This window comes from Oryzias latipes, chromosome 8 (assembly GCF_002234675.1).
Source record: "Oryzias latipes chromosome 8, ASM223467v1".
NCBI lineage: Eukaryota > Metazoa > Chordata > Actinopteri > Beloniformes > Adrianichthyidae > Oryzias > Oryzias latipes.
The window spans coordinates 17,295,929-17,317,952 of NC_019866.2; the positions used below are offsets into that span (position 1 = coordinate 17,295,929).

Sequence of the window (22,024 nt, forward strand, 5' to 3'; positions counted from 1 at the left end):
TCCCACACCGTCACAGCTCTAGTACAAACAAATAGGTAAACAAGAATTCATGTCAAATCCATTCACATTTAAGTTCAGCCCACTATTTTTTTTCCACAGCAAAATAATACAAATGAAACATTATTAGAACATTATACCACACTGTATGGTCTCGTCTTTAGAAAATTCAAAGTGTTATAACACCTTGAACCGAAATGATGGCTTTATCATTTTTTGCTGTCATCACGTGTCTGTTGTGATGGCACTTGGTCATTTTTATGTTATAGTAAAATAAACCAACCGTGTCACCATCTGAATGTTTTTTTCCTATTTTGATTCGATTTTCCATTTATCTCATTTCGAAATTATTTTTTAATGGTATAGGTCAAATCGATTCGATTCGGCCTCAGACAGATCTATTTGGTATTATCACCCCTTTGAAAAATGTGTACATTTGTAAATTGACAAGATTCTTATTTGTGCTCTAAATCTTAGTTGTGCATGACCAGTGCACCAGCCCCTCTCAATCCACGAAAACGACCAGGTTCTCATATTGTAACGTAGATAAGACAAGAACTGCCCCTACCAGGAGGAGCCTGCACAAATGTGTTTATTTTCACAATATGCACATCCATCTTTGCAAAAGTTCGAATGCTGTTTGTGTTCGTGGGTGAAACGCAGTACCTCAGAGATTGAGTCGTCGTAGTTCCGGATAGGAAAACAAGAAGTGAAAATAACAATATTTTATTGGACCAAAAGTATTTTTGTGACTTCGAGGAAGCAGCCATTTTTAAAAAGCCCTTCTATTGCCCCTAAAGTTAAAAGTTAAAGTTAAAACTACATAATGAACTACAGGGCAGACAACGGTGGACCAAGTAATATACAATGAGTTTTTAAGAGAAATGATCAGCTTATTATGCTTCTGGAATGTGGAGAAAAGGATATTTTTGATAGAAGCGTAATTTCAAATGGGTTTTAATTCGATTTCAGATTTTATTGGCAGATCAAGACTGCTATTAAAATGAAAAGTAAATAAAAGTCAAATGAGGAAGACAAATACAAAAATAAATGAAGCAAGACTCAGCAAAATGCTCATTTATAAAGGGATAAACATCTGTTTTATCGTCAAGAAAAAAACATTTTTTTTTTACAGTTAAGTATTTAAAATTAAAAAAACATCTGTTTTGTTTTGTAGCCTAACATGTATACAGTTTTGTGGACCTCCAGCTAGATGGTAGAGGCAGAAGTGACTCCAAAATTCTTTTAAATTGAATTTTTCCATGAAATTATCTCCCTTTTTCTCCAAACTGCTCTAAGAATCAGAGCAAAAAGTTTTCAGACCGCTCTAACATGAAGTGTTGGGGAGAGAAAAGCATCATTCTAAACATAAACATGGCTGTGAAACCATGGCTATAAAATTGTTAGCCTCTAAATTTACTTAAGATTGTGTTTTTTCAACACTTTGAATGAAAGCAAAAAAATGTTTTTAACTTTATACTGTTTTTGTGTTTCTCCATTTAGAGAGCCAAGATTGCTGTAGGAAAGAGCACTGAGGGGAAGTCTTCAAACGCGGCATCCCGGTTTGACTCCAACGGCAACCAAGATCGCATAAGGCTGTCTGACTTTAACTTCCTAATGGTTCTGGGGAAGGGCAGCTTTGGGAAGGTAAGCAGAAAAAAGCCTCTGATTGACTTTTTGTCCTGTCGATTCAATCTGCTCTTTTGCTCATGGTGCTGTACAGTATGAGGTTTACAATCAGGAAGTTTTTTTTATTTAACTTTTTTTATACAGGAAAGCTCCACTTTATAGCCACTTGTGAACATTAATCAAATTGAGTTGAATTTCTTGCCAACACAATGTGTTACTTTTGTTTTTCTTTTAAATAAAGTTCACAACAAGCAAAGGAATTCCCTTTTCAGAATCTCAAGAGTTTCTTGCTTTTTTTTTCTGTTAAGTTGTTTAGTAAACACAGATTTAGTCTGATTTGGGTCTTTTTATTCTCCAGACTGAAATAAAGGATAAAAATGGGAAAAAACAGTTGTTCTAAACTAATTCATGCAAGGCTAAAAGTACAACTTTTGCTCCAAACCTTCTCTTTATTGAGGACTGCATCATTTTTTATTGTGGAAACAGGACAGTAATTGTATCATACAGTTTTGTGCTTGCAGCCGTTTGCCTCCAAAAGAAATTGTTTGATGCACACAGCAGCTATCTTGCATTATGCAAAGGCATGTTTAAATGGATGTGCTGTTGCAAAGTCTCCTGGGAGTTTGACTGAGCTTCATATCTACAACCAAAGATTATAAGAAAGAAAAGAAACTATGGACAGCAGGAAAAGATAAAGAGAAGCCCAGGAAGATGGTGGATGGGTGGAAGGGAAGAGGCACAGAGGATGACATGACAAGTGAAGAGAGTGATGAAAGGAGAGGAAGACAGCAATGAAATTTGCGGTGACAACTTGACATGGATGAATTAAGAGGGAGGTGTGAATGAAATCACGGGGAATGAAAACCTGTGAGGAAGAGGGGGAAACCTCTTCCTCCTCATTCTTGCAGGTGGAGGAGAAAGAGGGGGAAACCTTGGGAAAGGAAGATTATGCCCCAAAATAATGAATCTATGAAAGTCAAGGGAGGATAAAGAGAACGTGGAGGGAAGAGGAATAAAAAAAAAGACTAAGCTAAGGAGTGGAGTGGCAGGGTGAAAGGAGACTGAAAGTGACTTAGAGAGCAAGACAGAAAGAGAAGGGAAAAAAAGATCATGATCTGTGCTTCAAACCTGCGTGCTGGTTCCTGTTTCCATGGCAACGGGCGTTTAAAGCTACAGTGATGCGTCACAGGGCCTGAATGGAGGCTTCGATCACAACGGGAAAATCCAACTCGACAGGTTTTTGAGACATGCATCCCTTTCTTTTTGTTTTTTGAAGGTAGATGTAACATGCACAGACATCAATCCATTGCAGTGCACTTAATTAATGCCCCCCCTCCTCCTCCTCCACTGATGAATAATCCCACAAAGGAGCAGGCGCTCCTGTGACGGTTGTCAGTTTAAAGCTCTCAGAGTTCGCGTGGGAGGCTGGTGTCTTCAAAGCTGCCTCAGTGTCCGAGAACAACATCCCGCTGCTGCTCACATTCCTCTGATGGCATTCCTGCAATATGACAAACACAAGCAGCATTTTTGATCCATGTATTTATTACCTGCATGCCAGGTGGGAACAGGGGTGGTTAAAAATGCACACGGACCTGTTTAAAACCACTAATGCTTTAATCTATTGTCAGTATTTCTCTCAAGAACTGGTGGTGGAGGACCAGGCTTGGTAGCGGAAGCTTAAACATTTAATGAATAAACTTGAACAAGACAAAAATCATGTAAAAACCAAAGAGGTGACGATAGAGCAGAGCAGAGCAGATGACTTGACACCAAACAACTGAAAACTACACACTTAAATACACTGAGGGCAATTTACTAAATTAAGACAGCTGTGGATGATCAACCGGAACATGGTGAGACTAAAAAGGAAAACAGAACAGTTAACAGAACAGTAAAAATTGAAAAATGTTGCTTTTAAATATTGTAACATCCGGCTGGACCTAATGAAAAGTCGGAGACGGCTATTTCTGAAAGTGAAGACTTTAATGTAGCTAAATGGTTGCTGTCGGCCACAACCACGCCAAACACATCACAAAATGGAAGACTTGCCCTGATGCTGTCTCCTCATTTGATTTCTGCGCACACACGCTCTGACGACACTCCCTTGCTCCTTGCTCCTCCACCCCCAACCACACTCTTCCAATCACATTCATCTAAATGACTGGAGCACCAATGTAAACACAGAACACAACAGAATCACTTAATGCTAACTGAGGTAAGCAACAAAGAAGAGATTAACACCGTTTAACGTCAATTGCTGCACTATGTTAAATATTTGTTGTATAAAATGAGTCTTAGTACTTCTGTGTAACACTGCCAAATATCCACTTCACTGGTTCTTAAAGTGATTAATTTTCTACTATGGAATAATTTATTTGATAAAGTTTTTAAGATGAAATAATTTGTTTTTTGACCCGCAGTATACTCACAGAAAAAATGTGTATGAACATTTTTTCTGTGTGGGTTCTGCGGGTTGTCTAAAATCTTGATATTTTGTGCGTTTTTCTAACGTGCCCTTACAGGTTTGTCCATGTTTCGCCCGCAGACAGCCTATATCTGACTGAAAGGGCAGTTGTAACAAAGGATTTAACTGGAACATCCGGAAAAGTACATATCACTCCAGTCCTAAGCTCAATCATTGGATACCATGTCAGCTTTGGAATTTAGTTTTACTTTTTTTTTAAAGCTCGTAATGGTTTTGCCTCAGTTTACTTAACAAACCTTTAACTTGTTACAGCCACTCTAGAGCTTTAAGGTCTGTCAAGCAGTATCTTCTTCATGTGCCTAGGTCATATCAGAAACACTGGGGTGACTTTTCTTTTTTCATCGTCCTCAGTTATGAATGATATTCCTCCAAAGCTGGGCACGACATGAGACCTAAACAGTTTTAAATGTCAACTACCATATTTTCCACAATATGGGACGCACAGGATTAAAGGCGCACCATCAATTGAACTGCTATTTTTAAACTTATGTCATATATAAGATACACTGAACTGTAAGATACATTAAATGAGACAATAGAGTCAGTCAGACTCTGCTTTCACAGTACTGCAAAAGCAGAAAGTTACTTAACTCCAGAACTTGTTTGTAACACACTACATGTTAGCCACATTAGAAGCATTAGTGTTTTCACAACCTGTAACTCCCAGCCTTGTTTACAACATGTAAAAAAAGCGGACCGATACCGCTAAAACAAACATTACCGCATAATATGCACATCCATCTTTGCAAAAGTTTCAATGTTGTTTGTTTATGTGGGCGAAACGCAGACACGCTGCCAAGGCTGATTCTAGGCTGACTCTAGGCTGACATCATGAAATAAGCGGCACCTACAAGGAGCCTGTGCCCTGGCTGCTCGGGGTTGCGCCTTCTTGGGTGGGATGCTTGCCTGCGTCCAGGGGCTGAGACGCTGTTACCTTTGGTCCCATCCTGTTTGGCACACCTGTGCCCCAGGAGCCTCCCGTCAGCTCGGCTGAGGAGGATGGGGAGTGGGGGCGGAATATTCAGCCGCCTGGAAGGGGTGGGGCTGCTTGTGCTTTGTGGAAATTGTCTGATGGGTCTGGGTTTCAGGCGCCTGGGGACCAGGGTTCCCATTGGGGCCTGGTTGCTTAGAGCTGGGACTCAGCTCTGTGACTTTGGGATGGTATCTAGTCTGTCTCCTCCCTGGCTGTGTGGTCTTGGGAGACTGGTGATGGGGCTGGTGCACTCCGCAGCGCCTCTGCCACACTGCACGGCTTGACCCTTGTGCGTCGTACTCGGGTGGGGGTGGGTAGACAGGGTTCCAGCTGTAACAGTCCATGTTGGAGCATGACCACTCTCCCTCTTTAAACCTAACACCTGACCCTGGGAGCTGGTATTTGGGGCAAAACAAACAAACAAATATTTAAAAATAAAATAGATAAATATCTAAAGACACAAATATTAACCTGGAAAGACACGTAGGGGTGAAGCAACCACCAATTTTAATTGTACCCTCTCTTAGCACTACAGACTCAACATCAACACACACAAATAATAATGGATTAGATTTATCTGCGCTTTTCCAGACGCTCAAAGCGCCTACAATGTGTCTATTATTCATTTACTCCTCATTCACACTTGGTGATGACAGAGACGGGTTGGCCAGTTTGTGCCTATGGTCCCTCTGACCATCACCATGACATTCATTCACATTTACACACCCGTGGAGCCACGCTGGAGACAAGGAGGGTGAAGTGTCTTGCCCAAGAAAACGACAGTTGATGGGGGCAGCGGGGTTCGAACCACTGACCTTTCAATCATTGGACGACCTGCTCAACCGCCTAAGCCACTGCCGCCCAAATACACTCATGTAGGGTCCTGTGATGGACACAGTTGGGTGATCAGAATTCGCTGTTGAAGAATGGAGGAATCAGTATCGCCCCGGTCCGCCAAATTTATATTGCATCCCTTTAGAACACACACACCCATACATGCACATACACACACAGAAAGAGGTAGATGGTGACATTGTTCCCTGTAGGGATGGGAATCGAAGCCCCATGAAGCTCTCATGGGGCTTCGTGTAAATGTGCCAGAAAAATGAATGAAGCATTTGGGGCTTCGAAACCACACAGAACAGCAGCATCTGGTGGCAGACAGGACATATATCATCTCCACTAAGTTCCTTGCCCTTGTAACACTTCAGTGTGGAAATAAAACAAAGACAATGTTTGAAGATTTGTGAGAAGTGCTTGTGTTACATTGTGAATGCCATGTATAAAGTGAGAATGAGTGATTGTGAACCAGGGTCTAACATGACTGGGTGGGATACACGTTATAGATTTTTATTTAAAAACAGAATTTTCTCCACTGTGCTGGGCTTCAGCCTGTTTCGTCTTTGGCTGACGATTTCGCCAGCCTTGGAGAAGATCCTCTCACAAGGCACAGATGAAGCTGGTGTGCATAAAAACTTCATTGCCAGCTTGTAGAGATGTGGGTATAAAACCTTGTGGGTAACCCAGTATCTCAGTGGGTCCTGAGTCCTTGGGATGTGAGGTTCCTTTAAGTACCTAGAAGGACATTAATAGCCTATTGTCATGCACCAGTCTAAAATGAGCAGAAGTTATGATGAGGATTCTAATCTTTACTGTACCTCTGAACCTCCACTGTTGCACTGGCAGTTGTGCTGGTCACCTGCTGTTGAACCCCCACATGCCTGTCCAGCAGGGCCCAGAGACCACCATCTTCCTGCTGACTTGAAGGACCTTCTCTAGGTGGCGACTGTGGCTGTGCCTCTGGAAGTAGCGCCTGCATTGTTGCAGCACACTCTTTAGTGAGTCGCTCTATGGCCGTGTGGGCAGAGCCTTGGCTGCAGAACCCCAGCTCTTTAAACCTTGGGTCCAACAAGGTTGCCATTGACAGAGCAGTGACCTTCTCCAGAGCTGAAAACCTCTCATGGAGATTGTTCTTCAAGTTAGTGGCCAGTTTTTCACCAAGTGGGTGTGTGATCTGACCACACCTGCTTGAGATGTAATGTTTCAGCATTTTGACCATGGGAATGACTTTGGATGCTGACACTCGTTTTTCTGTCGAAAGCTCAACTGTGGCCTCTTGAAACGGTGAAAGAATGCTCAAGCAGTGGTGTATGGCCTGGTAGTCCTCTGAGGTGAGTGGAGGAAGGTCTGTATGGAGGGTGGCCAGAGCTACTCTCCGCTCTCGTTGTCTGAGCTTCATGAAGCTCTGTTACTTATGCCTAATGGTAAAGCACCAGGGCCTGACGGCTTTCCTGCAGAGTTTTATAAGGAATTCTGGGAACAACTGGCACCAACGTTTTATAAAACGGTAAAATTTATCAATGAAAGCCAATCTCTACCACCTAACATGAACTCTGCCAACATTATCCTTCTTCTAAAACCAGACAAAGACCCCACGAGTCCTTCAAGCTATCGCCCCATTTCTTTAATTAATGCAGATGTAAAAATTATCTGCAAAGCACTAGCACAGAGAATAGAAAAAGTCACTCCTCACATAATTGACTTTGATCAAACTGGATTCATCAAAGGCAGACACTCGGATGACAATGTCCGCAGACTCGTTAACATAATAGACTTTGCCACCATCAAAAACCAGGAAATGACTATACTATCACTGGATGCTGAAAAAGCCTTTGATAGAGTAAATTGGAAGTTCCTCATTGCTGCCCTCCATAAGTTTGGGTTTGGAGAATCATTCATCAATTGGATCAAAATATTATATCACAACCCCAATGCATCAGTTAGAACTAATAAACAGACTTCCAACAGGTTTTTTCTTGGAAGAGGAACTAGACAGGGTTGCCCACTCTCCCCCTCTCTTTTTGCAATATTTATCGAGCCTCTAGCTGCAGCAATAAGACAGAATGAGAGTATTAAAGGAATTAAAACCAAACACAGCCATCATAAAATTAGTCTCTATGCAGATGACATATTACTGTTTTTAAGTAATATACATTCTGTAAATGAAACGGCAACAATCATTAATGAATTCTCTTCTATATCAGACTATTCCATTAATGGGAATAAATCTGTTTTATTACCACTGAACAGTAATGCGGAGCAAGGACTCACAATACCAGTTAAATCAGGCAATATAAAATATCTAGGTATTTATTTTTCCCCCAAAATATCAGAACTGGTGCAGCTAAACTACACCCCATTACTGAAAAACATACAGGACGATCTAACACGCTGGACCAACCTGCCTTTGTCCCTTATGGGCAAGGTAGCCACGGTTAAAATGAAAATCTTACCCAAAGTTAATTATCTCTTCTCAATGATTCCCACACAACCGCCATTAAAATGGTTCAAAACATTAGACTCATCCATATCAAGCTTTCTATGGAACAATAAACCTGCAAGAATTAGTCTAAAAACTTTAAAATCTGCAAAAAGCTGTGGAGGATTAGAATTACCTAACTTCCACAATTACTTTCTTGCAAATAGATTACAATACATCTTAAAATGGTTAAAAAATAATCCAGAAACCAACTCATGGTTAGACTTGGAACAGGCGTTATGTGGAAAGATCAACCTGTCAGATCTTCCATTTATTAGTCAAATAGTTAAAAAACAGGATTGTTTCAAAAGTATTAATGTAAATGCCATTTTAACAGCCTGGTGGGAATTTCTCAAAATATCAAAATCATCAATTCAACCGTGCAAAATGACACCCATCTGGAACAACCCAGACATCCTCATAAACAAAAAAATTATCCACTTCCCAGCTTGGCAAGCAGGGGGCATAAAACAACTAGAGCACATAATTATTGATAGAAGATTCATAACTCCCCAGGAACTTCAAGACAAACATGGAATATATAACTTCTTGGAATATCAGCAACTTAAATCAATTATTACTAAAAAGTTTAAATACAGAGACAACGATTTAAAGCTACCAGATGTAGTTACCACTCTGATCAATTTCTCAATGAATAAAACTCTCTCCAAAATATACAAACTTTTATGTAATTTAGATAACAATATTTCACTTCCGACAACAAAATGGGATGCGGATTTGAGCATCAGCACAGATGAAAGTTTTTGGTCAGAACTTTGTCTAAACACCTTTAAAATGACAAAAAGTCCAAATCTGCAGCTAATCCATTTCAAAACTCTTCACAGAATTTACTACACTGGACAGAGGATGTTCAAGATGGGTCTCAGTAACTCAGACATTTGTCAGCACTGTGACAGTAATCTACCCGACAATTACATGCATGCACTATGGTTCTGCACGCCTGTCCAGGCTCTCTGGCAGCAGGTGTGCCGATCTATCAGTCTGGCTTAAGGTTTCAATCACAGCTTCACCGTCACTTTGTGTGCTTGGTGACATGAGTGCCTTCGATGTAGAAGGAGGATTAGGCTCTATCATTTTCATAACTCTTTGCATTGCTAAAAAAACTATTTTAATAAATTGGAAAAGCAAAAAAAATATAAATATAAGTCAACACAGAAATCTGCTGCTTGATCATATCAGCTTGGAAAAAATGTCAGCCCAAAGTTCAAGTAACTTTGAAAGAATTCGGTCTCTCTGGTCTCCCATAGCTAACTCCGTGACTTAGGGGGTGGGGGGGGCATGGTCGTCGCTGCTCCTTGCCCTTCTGCCGTGGGCCGGGGTGGGGGTCGGGGCTTCCGGTGCCTGGCCGGGGGTGGTGGGGGCTCCGTTGGTCGGGGGGTCGGGTCCGGCGCCTGGGTGGGGCGGCCTGGGGCGCTGCGTGGTCCTTTGGGTGTGGGGGTGCGTGGTGGGGGGGTGGGGTGGTGGTCTGGCTTGGCTCGGGGGGGTGGTCCCTTTGCCTGTGCTGGGGGGGTTGGCGGGGGGCGCTGCTCGGGGGGGGGGGCCCAGCGGCGCTGGATGGGCTTCCCGTCTACACCTGGGGCTGGGATCGGCCCTTCCCTGGCTCTGGGGCGGGACGGGACAACCCTCTTGGGGCCCCCGGTCGCTCTGGGTGTCATCCCCTTCGGCTGCGGGGTCTGGGGGTGGGGTGGGGTGGGGGTCTTGTCGGCCCTGTCCTGTGGGGGGGGGGGCATTCTGGGGGAGGGGGGGCACTATTGGTACGGGGCAGGGGGGGTTGACGGGTCGGGGTCTCCGCTGAGGCCATCGGCGGTTTCCCCGGCCGGTTGGCTGCCTCGGTCCCGTCGAGGCCTGACCAGAGCTCTTCTAGGGCCGGCGTTTGGGGGTGGGGGCCTGGGCTTGCTCCGGGGGGGGCCGGCGCTTTCTGGCTCCCCTCTCTCTGTGTGGGGGTGGTGGTGCTGGGCCTGGGGTGTCTGCGCCTCCGGGGGTGGGGCCCCGGGGCTGGGTGGGCCTGGCCCCCTTGCTGGGGGGGGGGGGGGACGGCTGTTTGACCACCAGGGGACAGTCTATCATCTGTCCCCAACTTACCCCCTTCCTCATATAACCTCATAATAGGGTGAGGGGGTGGGGGGCTTAGCCTGCGATGAGCCTTGGGGGGGGGGTTTACTAGGCAGTGGCCCCCCTCCTGTGGTTGCCGTATGGAGTGGGCCCCCCCTCTTTCGGTTTTATTTGCACCTTAGACATGTAGGGCCCTTGGTAGGGGGGGTGCTTGGACATCACTGCCAGCAAGCAGCGGATGTCCTCCTAGCACCCTACCCGCCAATTTTAACCGCACCTTAGACATTTAGGGCCCCTTGGTGGGGAGGGTGAGGGGACGTCACTGTGAGTAATCAGGAGATGTCCCCTTAGTGCCCTACCCGCCAATTTTAACCGCACCCCCCTTAGTACACACACCCCTCCCCCCTCAATATATACATCCCAACATAAACACACACACATGCACACACACACTCTCTCAAACACACATACACGCACACACATTTTGCAAGGAAGGTGGGACCTAGGACCATCTGTCCCCTGCCTCTTCCCTGGTGGGGGGTACGGGCCCCTTTGCAACGGCGGCTGTGTCCCCGGGGTACCGGCTTCCTGGGCCCGGCGGTGCTCTCTCCGCGCGGTGGGGGGGTTCACATTACATCTGAGCCGGGGGTGTTCGTGTCCCTGGGGGGTGGGTTCTGGTCCTTGCTCCTGAGTGCTGGGCCCCGCCAAATTTCCAACTGTGGCCGAGCCTGGTCGGGCCATATTTACAACACCCCTTGTGGGCCCTCTTTTTTCCCCAGGGTTCCCCCCTCCTGGGCGGGGGCGGCGGGCCTCGCTCCTCCCTGGACCAACTGTGGGCCGGGCGGGTGGCTGCCTGGAGTGCGGAGTGGGTCTCCCTTGGGGGGTCCTGGCTCGTACCTGGGGTTGGGGCGGGGGGATGCCCGGAACTCCTGGGTGGTGGTGGGGTGCTCGTCTGGGGCTGTGGGCATCCTTCTCCGGTGGGGCCCTGCGTTGGGTTCTCCCGGCGCGGCGGGGGGGCTGCTCTCCTGGTTGGGCTGGGGTGGCGCCCTCTTTCCCTCCGTGCCTCCCTGCTCTCTGGCTCTGGGGGCCTTGCGGCGGCCCTGGCCTGGGTGGCGGGCTTGGTCGCCCGGGCGGCGGTTGTTCCCTGCCGGTTCCCGTGTGGCGTTGGGGGGATTCCGGCTGCCGCTGCTGGTGCGGTGGGGGTCTTGGGGTGGGGATGGCTGGGCACTCTCCCTCCTTCTTTTCACGTTCCACCATCCATTTTAGAAGAACATAAACACTCACCTGAGCACGGGTGTTAGCTCAACAGACTGAATGACTGAAATATTTCACACTAGTCGGTTTTAAGGCATAAGTATGCGTGTGAACACTATCTGTTTTGTGTACATGTCGACAGGTGGACATTTTTGCAACCAACAGGTGTGTTTATAACATTTGAGTGTGTGTGTGGACAGGCTCCGCCCTTCTTTTTTGTTTTTTTTTTTACATTTAAACCTTACCATAATGATTAACAACCAGTAAACTTGTTGCTTTATGCTGCTTCATGGTCTTATCCCCCTTCCCCTCCTATTATCACCCCCTACCCCCCCTCTCTCTAACGTCCCTCTCTCTTCTTCCCCTCTTTCCTTTTCCGTCCGGTCCAACACCAAAGATTTTCAGACATGTTTGAAATTAATAAAGTTTGGCCTCAATTACAAAAGGGGTTTATTCAGACATACCTTTGGTTTGTCTGAAGATTAATAACCCCTCTTGTTAAAGTAAAATATGTCCAACCCAAGAGGCCCTCAGCTCTCATCTGACTGCCCAGCTGTTGGACAGGACAAGTTAAAAAAAAAAAAAAAAAAAAAAGTTAAAACATAATAAAACAATGACTACAACCAACTAAAAGCTCTCCTAAATAAAAACATCTTGACCTGGGACTTGAAACACTTAACCGAGTCTAACTGACACGGCAATATGTCGTTTCATTGCTGCCATAAATTGAACGAGTGTTAAGACAACTGAGCGGGTGTATTAAAGAACTAAGTGAGCTAACCTAACAACTGCGCAGGCACAATTCTGACCGAGCGACCCCGCATTTTACAACTGTACGCCTGCAATCCTAACTGAGCGGTGGTCCTGCGCGCTCACTTCCCCTTTGCGCGCTCGCCTGGTTTGCGCGCAGTGTTAAGGTGGCGTTTCTGTCACTTGAGGGCCGGTATTCAGGGGGGTGTTTGTCACTAGGTTTTTGACCAAATCTCAAAATGAAAAACTTCTAAACATAAACAAAGTGAATTTATGACATAATCTTTGTTGTAATAGGAACATGCTGCTCTGTTAGCCACCCCGTTCTAAAAAATGAAAGTCCCGCCCTGCTGCCTTGCCGGATTTGGCATGCAAATTTCGGCCCATCAGATCAACCAGAGAAGTTACCGCCCCTAAGCGAGAAAAACGCCCTCTTAACACTGCGCGCAAACCCAGCGAGCGCACAGGGGCAACGTGAACGCGCAGGATCACGGCTTAGTTAGGGTTGCAGGCGTGCGGTTGTAAAATGCGGGGTTGCTCAGTTAGGATTGCGCCTGTGCGGTTGTATTGTTCGCTCACTCAGTTCCTGAATACACCCGCTTAATTGTCTTTGCACTCATTAATGGCAGTGATGAAACAACATAGAAAATACACAGGCTGTCATAGGGTGTCATAAGTTTTTCACATCTGATAGTAATGATAAAAACCTACAGAAACTTGCTGCTTTACCTCCCCCGTTAATCATCCTCCTGTCATGGTTTGGGTTTCTTTTGTATTGGTTTTTCCTTTATATCTTGTTCTGTCATGTTTGAGTTCTGTTTCCTGTTTTATTTTGAAAGGTTTCCTTTTTTTGTCATGTTCTTGAGTTTTACTTCCTCTGTCCCAATCTGCCCTGATCATATTCACCTGTGTCTTGTCATTCCTGTTTGTATTTAAGTCTTGTCTTTGCCTTCCTCTTGTGCTGGTCCATTAACGTCATTAACGTCCTTAACGTCATTATTGTCTCTTCGTCCCTGACTCCCTTCTGCCTTGTTCATGTTCTGCCCACAGTAAATTTAGTTTTGTTTTCCTGCTCTGCAGCGCTTTTTTGTTAAGATTAAATCCCCTTGCCTTTGAACCGTGTCCCTCACGTCTCTGCATTTTGGGTCCTTCACGCTCACCAGCCCCTCCTCACCTGACACCTCCAGCTTCTTTAACCCCACCTTTTTATCCTTTTCTTTTATCCACTTTCTTTTTCACCCCTATCCTTTGTCTGTAACATCCCACTCTTATGTTCTCTTCTTTTCTGTACAGTTCTAGAGAAAAAGGGTACCGGTATACAAGCATAATCAATATTCATAAGGTTTAGCCTCAAATACAAAAAGGTTTTATACAAATATACACCTAGTGTGTCAGAAGATTTATAACCCAAACTATTGTAACAGTAAAATCTATCCAACACAAGAGGCGTTCAGCTCTTATCTGTTTGCTCAGCTGTTGGACAGTAAAACTTAAAAAGTAAAAAAGGAATAACAAAAAAACTCATTGCAATCAATGCCATTCCTTATTTTACTGCACACAACTACAACAAAAAAGTATTCCAGTAGAGCCTGTTCGTGTTCTTAAAAGGCTGTTCAGGGCACTTAGTTTTGAAAATAAAGAAAAAAAAAAAACAAGTACAATTATCAAGCCATTCTCATAAGATATAGATTTAAAAAAAAAGTATTTTCTTTTACTAAAATAATAAAGAAAAATGTTGATATGAATCTAAAGCTAGTTTGAACACATTTCCAAACCCTAATGTTTATATAAAGGTAAACATACTTTATTACTTTAGCTCCTCTATATCATCACATTAAAATCTTCAAAATGTGATGTTTAGAAGGGTTAAGATGGGCAAAAATAACAATAATAATAATAATGGATTGGATTTATCTGCGCTTTTCCAGACGCTCAAAGTGCTTACAGTGTGTCCATTATTTATTCACTCCTCATTCATACTTGGTGGTGGTAACTACTGATGTAGCCACAGCTGCCCTGAGGCAAACTGAAAGAGGCGTGGCTGCCAGTTGGCAGGGGGGAGCGCTGACCCTTCGATTGGACGACCTGCTCATCCGCCTGAGCCACTGCCGCCCTACAGTTTTCTGTCATCAAACATTTTTTTCTGTTGATAAGAGGCAAATACGCAGTGTCTCTATTCCCATCTTACTCTGCAGGTGATGCTGGCGGAGCGTAAGGGAACAGAGGAGCTATATGCCATAAAGATCCTGAAGAAGGACGTTGTCATCCAGGACGATGACGTGGAGTGCACCATGGTGGAGAAGCGAGTGTTAGCTTTGCCCGGAAAGCCGCCATTTTTGACACAGCTGCACTCCACCTTCCAGACCATGGTGAGTTGAACAATAATTTTTCACAGTTTAAATGTTTTTTCAATTTTTTTTGACTTGGAGAGTTGATGTAAAGTTAGTGTGACGCTCATGTAAAACATGGTTCTAAAGCAGAAGTCTGTTCCCTTCAACACTTAAAGAGCTATTTTGGTTTATTTCTTACTAACAACCACCCAGTAGGAGCCAAAAAAAATCTTTGTTCCCCCTTATGAAGATACTGATTTGTATTTGTTTTCGAGCTTGGGGGAGAAACCAGGTGAGGAGGGGGAGGGGGCGATATAAACTCTTCCTCCGCGGGTGGTTTCTCCTCCAAGCTCGGGTCCTCTACCAGAGGCCTTGGAGCAGGGGTCGGGAACCTTTTTGGCCGAGAGAGCCATAAACGCCACATATTTTTAAATGTAATTTTTAAAGAGCCATACAATAATGTAGTGTCCCTTTCCCACACTGAGGCACGGAGACTTAACCTCTTTTAAGGTTCTTTATTCTGGTTACTACAGACCACAACAAACGCCGAACAATTAATTCAGCAACTCCTGAATCTCTCCCGCCGAGACGAGCGCGCTTCTCCCAACTTTATATTCGCTCACTGCCGCTCCAGCCCTCCCATTTCCCTTATTCGGCCCATGGCTGAACCCCATTGGTCCAAACTACCTAACAGGCTGAGCGACAGAACTGAGGGCCAATCAGATCTCTGCTTGATGCGTTTAATGAACTCCAGAACTTTTAACGCGGCCCAACAGCCAAGTTAAACTCAGTCCGCAACAACATGTTTTTGCTTTTTTAATAACATTGTTATGTTGTTGCTGATAAATGATGAGTATTTCTCGTGGTAGTTCTGCTGATGGTCTAGTCTGGTTTACGTGGAGTTTCTGCTCCATGCAGGCGTTGAGACTTTAAACGTGATCTTAGGTTGGTCTGAATGTTCTTTAGATGTGAGACAGACTGATCACATGCAGACGCGGAGCCAAACACACACTCACACGCTGCAGTGAGTGACGGGCAGCGGGATTTACGTTTTTACAATCCCTGCGCGGTTCACCTGCTGCCTGTGCCCACAACCCCCCCCCCCCCCCCCCGCTTTCTTCCTCTAACATCCCGTCCCCGCTACTGCGCGCTCTTTCTCAGAGACGGGAGCGCAGTTTTAGGCACTGCAATTCACAGGTTTCCAGTTGGTACAAACTCTGTGAAATAATAGATAATAGTAAACTGATAGGGCTGGCGTAGAATTTTTCTCCAAGCACCGCTACTACTGCGCGCCTCTGGCATCGCATCGCGCCCGAGAAGAACTGGTCTAATGAAAAAAAAGTATAATTAAAGATTCGTCTGCGAGCCACATGTGACCATCAAAAGAGCCATATATGGCTCGCGAGCCATAGGTTCCCGACCCCTGCCTTGGAGCTTGAGGGTCCTGCGCAGTATCTTAGCTGTTCCTAGCACTGCGCTTTTCTGGACTGAGAGGTCTGAGGTCTTTCCAGGTATCTGTTGTAGCCACTCCTCCAGCTTGGGGGTTACTGCCCCGAGTGCTCCAATTACCACAGGCACCACTGTCACCTTCACTTTCCATGCTTTCTCCAGTTCTTATCTGAGTCCCTGGTATTTCTCCAGTTTCTGATGTTCCTTCTTCTCTATGTTCCCATCGCTTGGCAGTGCCAACTGTGTACTGCCATCGCTTGGCAGTGCCAAGCGATGGCAGTACACAGTTTTGCATTTTGACCTTGGGGTTTCCAGCTCATATTTTGCACACGTGTTCCTGTGATTGATTGTGGCGCTTCATGTATGCTTTCCCTGCCAGTATCTTACACCCTGCAGTTATGTGCTGGATTCACTAAGCACACTGTCAGTTGGGGCCTTGAGCTTGATGTATTCATGCATCTTTGATGTTTCATCCTGGATAGTGGCTTCCACGCTCACTAGTCCTCGGCCTCCTTCCTTGTGGCTAGCATACAGTCTCAGGGTGCTGGATTTGGGATGGAACCCTCCATGCATGGTGAGGAGCTTTCGTGTCTTAACATTCGTGGTCTGAATCTCTTCCTTTGGCCATCTTATTATTCCTGCAGGGTATCTGATAACTGGCAGTGCGTAGCTGTTTATTGCCCGGGTCTTATTTTTGCCATTGAGCCGTCTTCTCAGGACTTGCCTTACTCGTTGGAGGTATTTAGCTGTTGCAGCTTTCCTTGTTGCCTGCTCCAGGTTGCCATTTGCCTGGGGAATTCCAAGGTACTCGTAACTGTCCGCAATGTCTGCTATTGTTCTTTCTGGGAGTGAGACCCCTCCTGTGTGGACTACCTTGCCTATCTTTGTCACCATCCCGTTGCATTTCTCGAGCCCGAATGACATCCCAATGTCAGTACTGTAGATCCTGGTGGTGCTGATCAGGGAGTCAATGTCACGGTCGCTCTTTGCATATAGCTTGATGTCATCCATGTAGAGGAGGTGACTGATGTTGGCCGCGTTTCTGAGTGGGTATCCATAGCCAGCCTTGTTGATTATTTGGCTAAGGGGGTTCCGAGCTATGCAGAACAGCAGTGGGGACAGAGCATCACCTTGGTATATCGCACATTTGATGGACACTTGTGCAAGTGGCTTCCCATTGGCTTCGATGGTGGTTTTCCACAGCTTCATTGAGTTTCCTATGAAGACTCTTAGAGTCCTGTTGATGTTGTACAGCTCCAAGCATTCAGTGAATCACGTGTGTGGCATTGAGTCATAGGCTTTCTTGTAATCAATCCAGGCTGTGCACAGGTTGGTGTGTCGTGACCTGCAGTCTTGAGCGACTGTTCTGTCAACCAGGAGTTGGTGTTTGGCTCCTGTGGAGTCTCTACCAATGCCCTTCTGTGTGTTGCTCATGTATTGATCCATGTGCCTATTTATCTTGGTTTCAATGATGCCTGACATGAGCTTCCATGTTGTGGACAGATAGGTTGTTGGCCGGTAGTTGGACGGGACTGCACCCTCTGAGGGATCCTTCTGGATTAGGATCGTTCGCCCTTCCGTTAGCCATTCGGGGTGAGTCACATCTCTTAGCAGCTGGTTCATTTGTGCTGCCAGGCCCTCGTGGAGTGCGGTAAGCTTCTTTAGCCAGTAGGCATGTATCATGTCAGGGCCCGGTGCTGTCCAGTTCTTCATACCTGGGACTCTTTCTTGGATGTCTGCCACTGTTATGGTTACTGGATTCAGTTCAGGGAGGTTGCTATGTTCTTTTCTCAGAGAGACCAGCCACTGGGCATTACTTTTATGTGCTGTCTCTTTCTCCCATATACTTTTCCAGTACTGTTCAGTTTCCAGCCTTGGTGGGTCTGCTCGGCTGTTTTGACCCTGCCACTGAACGTACACTTTCGCAAGTTGAGTTGCGAACAGCCTGTTTGATCGTCTGGCTTCATTGTCTCTTGTGTACCTCTTTAGGCGGCTGCTAGGTTCTTCAAAGTAGCCTCATTTTGCTTTGATTACTGCTTTGCACACTCTTGGCATTCTCTTGATAAGCTTCAAAAGGTAGTCACCTGAAATAGTCTTCCAACAGTCTTGAAGGAGTTCCCAGAAATGCTTAGCACTTGTTGGCCCTTTTGCCTTCACTCTGTGACTGTGGAGGCCAAGTCGTCTGGCGCAGCACCCCATCACTCTCCTTCTTGGTCAAATAGCCCTTACAAAGCCTGGAGGTGTTTTTGGGGTCATTCTCCTGTTGAAAAGTAAATGATGGTCCAACTAAACGCAAACTGGATGGAACAGCATGATGCTGTGGTAGCCATGCTGGTTCAGTATGCCTTCAATTTTGAATAAATCACCGACAGTGTCACCAGCAAAGCACCCCACACCATCACACCTCCTCGTCCATGCTTCACGGTGGGAACCACGCATGTAGAGTCCATCCGTTCACCTTTTCTGTGTCGCACAAAGACACAGTGGTTGGAACCAAAAATCTCAAATTTGGACTCATCAGACTAAAGCACAGATTTCCACCAGTCTAATGTCCATTCCTTGTGTTCTTTAGCCCAAACAAGTCTCTTCTGCTTGTTGCCTTTCTTTAGCAGTGGTTTCCTAGCAGATATTCTACCATGAAGACTTGATTCACACAGTCTCCTTTTGAAAGTTTTTGTTGAGATGTGTCTGCTGCGAGAACTCTGTGTGCCATTGACCTGGTCTCTAATCCGAGCTGCTGTTAACCTGCGATTTCTGAGGCTGGTGACTCGGATGAACTTATCCTGACTTCTGTGGTCAAAAGTCAGAGCTCTGTCTCCCCCCTGTTCACCAGCGGGAACCATCTCCAGAGTTCTAACCACACTACATCTCAAAGCAAAACCCAGCGCAAACTTGCTGGATGCCACACACCTGACTCTCATTCACTCAATCAATCACAGCATACTTAAACACTGCCCTGAGCCTCACTCTGTGCAAAGTATTGTTTGTGCCATTCTGCCTGCATTACATCCAGGCCTGATCTTCTGCTTTTCTGACCCTGTTCTGTATTTCACTTCATTTGCCTGCCGCTTGCCCCAAATCTTGCCTGGATCCTGACTTCTCCTGTTTCTCCATTGATGCTCCTGTAGCTCGTTGTTGACCCCTGCCTGACTGATTTAGCTTTGTGGAGTTTTAGCTGAGGTAATTAACCTGCTGCAATTTGTGACTCGTAGAAGGGCTGTTTCAGTGGAGTGGAGCGCTACGAAAACCATACTGAACCTGATCAAAAGACTGCCATGACTGCCAAGAGCAGTTGCAAGTTTTTTGCAACAACCTTTTTCTAAGATTTCAGAAATAAAAGGAATATTAGAGATTGGTCTGTAACTGCTCAAGAGGGAGGGATCAAGCCCTTTTTTGTTACAGTGGTGGTCTCGGATAAACTCCTGCCCATCTCTGTTACGGTGGTGTTCTTGGATCTACCCCAGCCCGTTTCTGTTCCAGTGCACCCCTGCCCGTCTCTGCTCCAGTGGTGGTGCTGGACGAACCCTGGCCCGACCCTTGCCACGCCAGTCCCAAACTCTAAACCTGACCCAACACCGGCTTTGGACTTCCTGCTGGCGCCTGAACCACCGACACAGCCTTACTTTGCCACGACGACCCCAGACTCCGTGCCTGACCCGCCAGCAAACTGCTGGTCTGACCCGCCTACCCTCTCGGCTGATGACTCGGTGGACGCCTCTGTTTCCACCTTGCCTTGGCCAACACCTCGGCCGACTCTGATGACTGGGCCGACCCGCCGGCGCACCCTGACCTTGCCAAGCCAGTTTTGTGTCTGCCTGGACCTGCCTCACCGGACACCGAAGCCTCCCGGGCGTCCTCCAAACCCACATTGCTTGCCTCGCCGGTGTGCTCGGCCTCCCTGCTGCCCTCCACACCCGCCCCGTTTGACTCGCCAGAGAGTAACTATAACTGCTCAAGAGGAAAGGATCAACTCCAGGTTTTTTAAAGAGAGAAAAGATGACAGCTTTTTTAAAGTGCTCGGGGACTTGACCAGAGAGCAGGGACGAGTTATTTATAGCCAGGATGCAAGGACAGATGGACTGAAAGACATCTTTAACGAAAGATGTGTCACAATTAGGGTTCTTTTTTGCTTTAGTTTTTTCCTGTTTTGTTTCGGTCATGATTAGAGTTCTGCTTCCTGTTTTATATTAAAGTTTTCCTATTTATCTTTGTTTTTGAGTTTTACTTCCCTTGTCCCAATCCTCCCTGGTCGTTTTCACCTGTGTCTTGTCAGTCCTGTTTGTATATATATGTATATATCTTGTCTCTGCCTTCCTCTGTGCTGGTCCATATAGTCTTCTTCCCTGTTTGCTTGTTTACCTCAACAATTGTTTTTTTGGTTTCCCTGCTCAGCAGCGCTTTTTGTTATGATATAAAACCCTTTGTACTTGGAACCGCCTGCCTCCCGTCTTAGCATTTTGGGTCCTTCATCAACCCCCCTACATGACAAGATGCTGGCAACAAATTGAGAGAGCACAAGGATGTCTTTATTGTCCCAACTAATCTGACTAGCTCAGAGAGAGATAATGGTGAAAACTAAAATTCAAAATTACAGGCCGAGGAGGACTAAGAACAGAACCAGAATCTCACGGATCCGACATTTTCGATAAATAAACCTTTTACAATCATCATTTGAATGAATGAGAATGGCAGATTGACGAGGCATAACGATATAACAAATGGAGTTAAATAGCACTTTAGGATTACCTCTACTTTTAGAAATGAGATTGGTGAAGTCTGTAGCCCTTGCATCACTAACAGCACTGTTAAAAGAAACTAAAAATTCCATAAGGTAAAGGAGATGAACATGTGGTTATCTTCCATAAGTTAAAGCTTTTTTGCAAGACGGTTTTAAATGGCGAATACTGTCGTTTATCCAAAGAAATGGGACAGACTATATCTAAAATGTAAAGACAATAACAGTTAAAAAGAACTAATAAAGTATTAACATCAATGCACAAAGAGACCAGATGAAAATATTTAGAAAAGGCATCAGCCGAGGAGGAGTTTAGGAGCGACATGATTAAAGAAATACAATGAGGATCAGAAATAAAAATGTCCTCTGAAAAAACAGTCAATTTTTGGCCTGAACAAAAAACGAGTTTGAATGCGCCACTTTAACATGTGTGGACCTAAACACATGTTGAATAAAATTAATAGTCCATGACACGTTTACAACCTCTGGCAAAGAGGTCAGAGTCATCATTAATATGAATGTTAAAATCACTAACTACCATCAGGTTAGACAGCAACATGGTGGAAGATGAAAAGTCGGTAAGCTCCAGGTCCAGATGGACAATAGACAACAGCACAGAATAAAGGATTCTCGTCCCCGGCCTTAATCATCTGTACTTTGAACGATGAGAACTGTCCGACGCTGAGCAGCAGAGGGGACAACTCCGGAAGACTGCGGCGACTCCCCCCTCCACGGCCGGATGTCTGAGGCTGACCTATGAAGGAGTAATCATCCGGGAAGAGATCAATGAGAGAGTAATCTAAGCGAAAAGTTATTCGATTTATTTTTATTTATTTTTTAAGTTATGTTTTAAAAGTTTTAAAAAGTACATTTTTAGTGTGCTCAATAAATGCTTATCCTTTTCAGCCAGCGACCTCAGGTGTATTTTAGATTTTGGCCCCCTGTGCAGTTCAGTTTGACACCCCTGGTGTAAACAGATGGATGACAGGAAGTGGAGGTGGTCCATGTCACCTGTCCCACCCAAAACTCA

The 22,024-nt window shown here is 45.3% G+C and overlaps 1 protein-coding gene and 1 long non-coding RNA gene across 3 annotated transcripts in view; one reads left to right on the forward strand and one right to left on the reverse strand.

Annotated features, from left to right (window-relative positions):
• The window catches only part of prkcb (protein kinase C beta), a 301,159-nt gene that overhangs the window by 199,073 nt on the left and 80,062 nt on the right, over positions 1–22,024 (forward strand). For both annotated transcript variants that reach the window (XM_023957696.1, XM_023957697.1), the window contains exons 9-10: positions 1,501–1,644; positions 14,676–14,849. In XM_023957696.1, coding sequence (XP_023813464.1) covers positions 1,501–1,644; positions 14,676–14,849 — 318 coding nt within the window. The remainder of the gene's footprint in view (positions 1–1,500; positions 1,645–14,675; positions 14,850–22,024) is intronic.
• The window catches only part of LOC110014724, a 50,424-nt gene continuing 30,357 nt past the window's right edge, over positions 1,958–22,024 (reverse strand). Inside the window, exon 2 of the long non-coding RNA XR_002289721.2 lies at positions 1,958–3,124. This is a non-coding gene — a long non-coding RNA (uncharacterized LOC110014724). The remainder of the gene's footprint in view (positions 3,125–22,024) is intronic.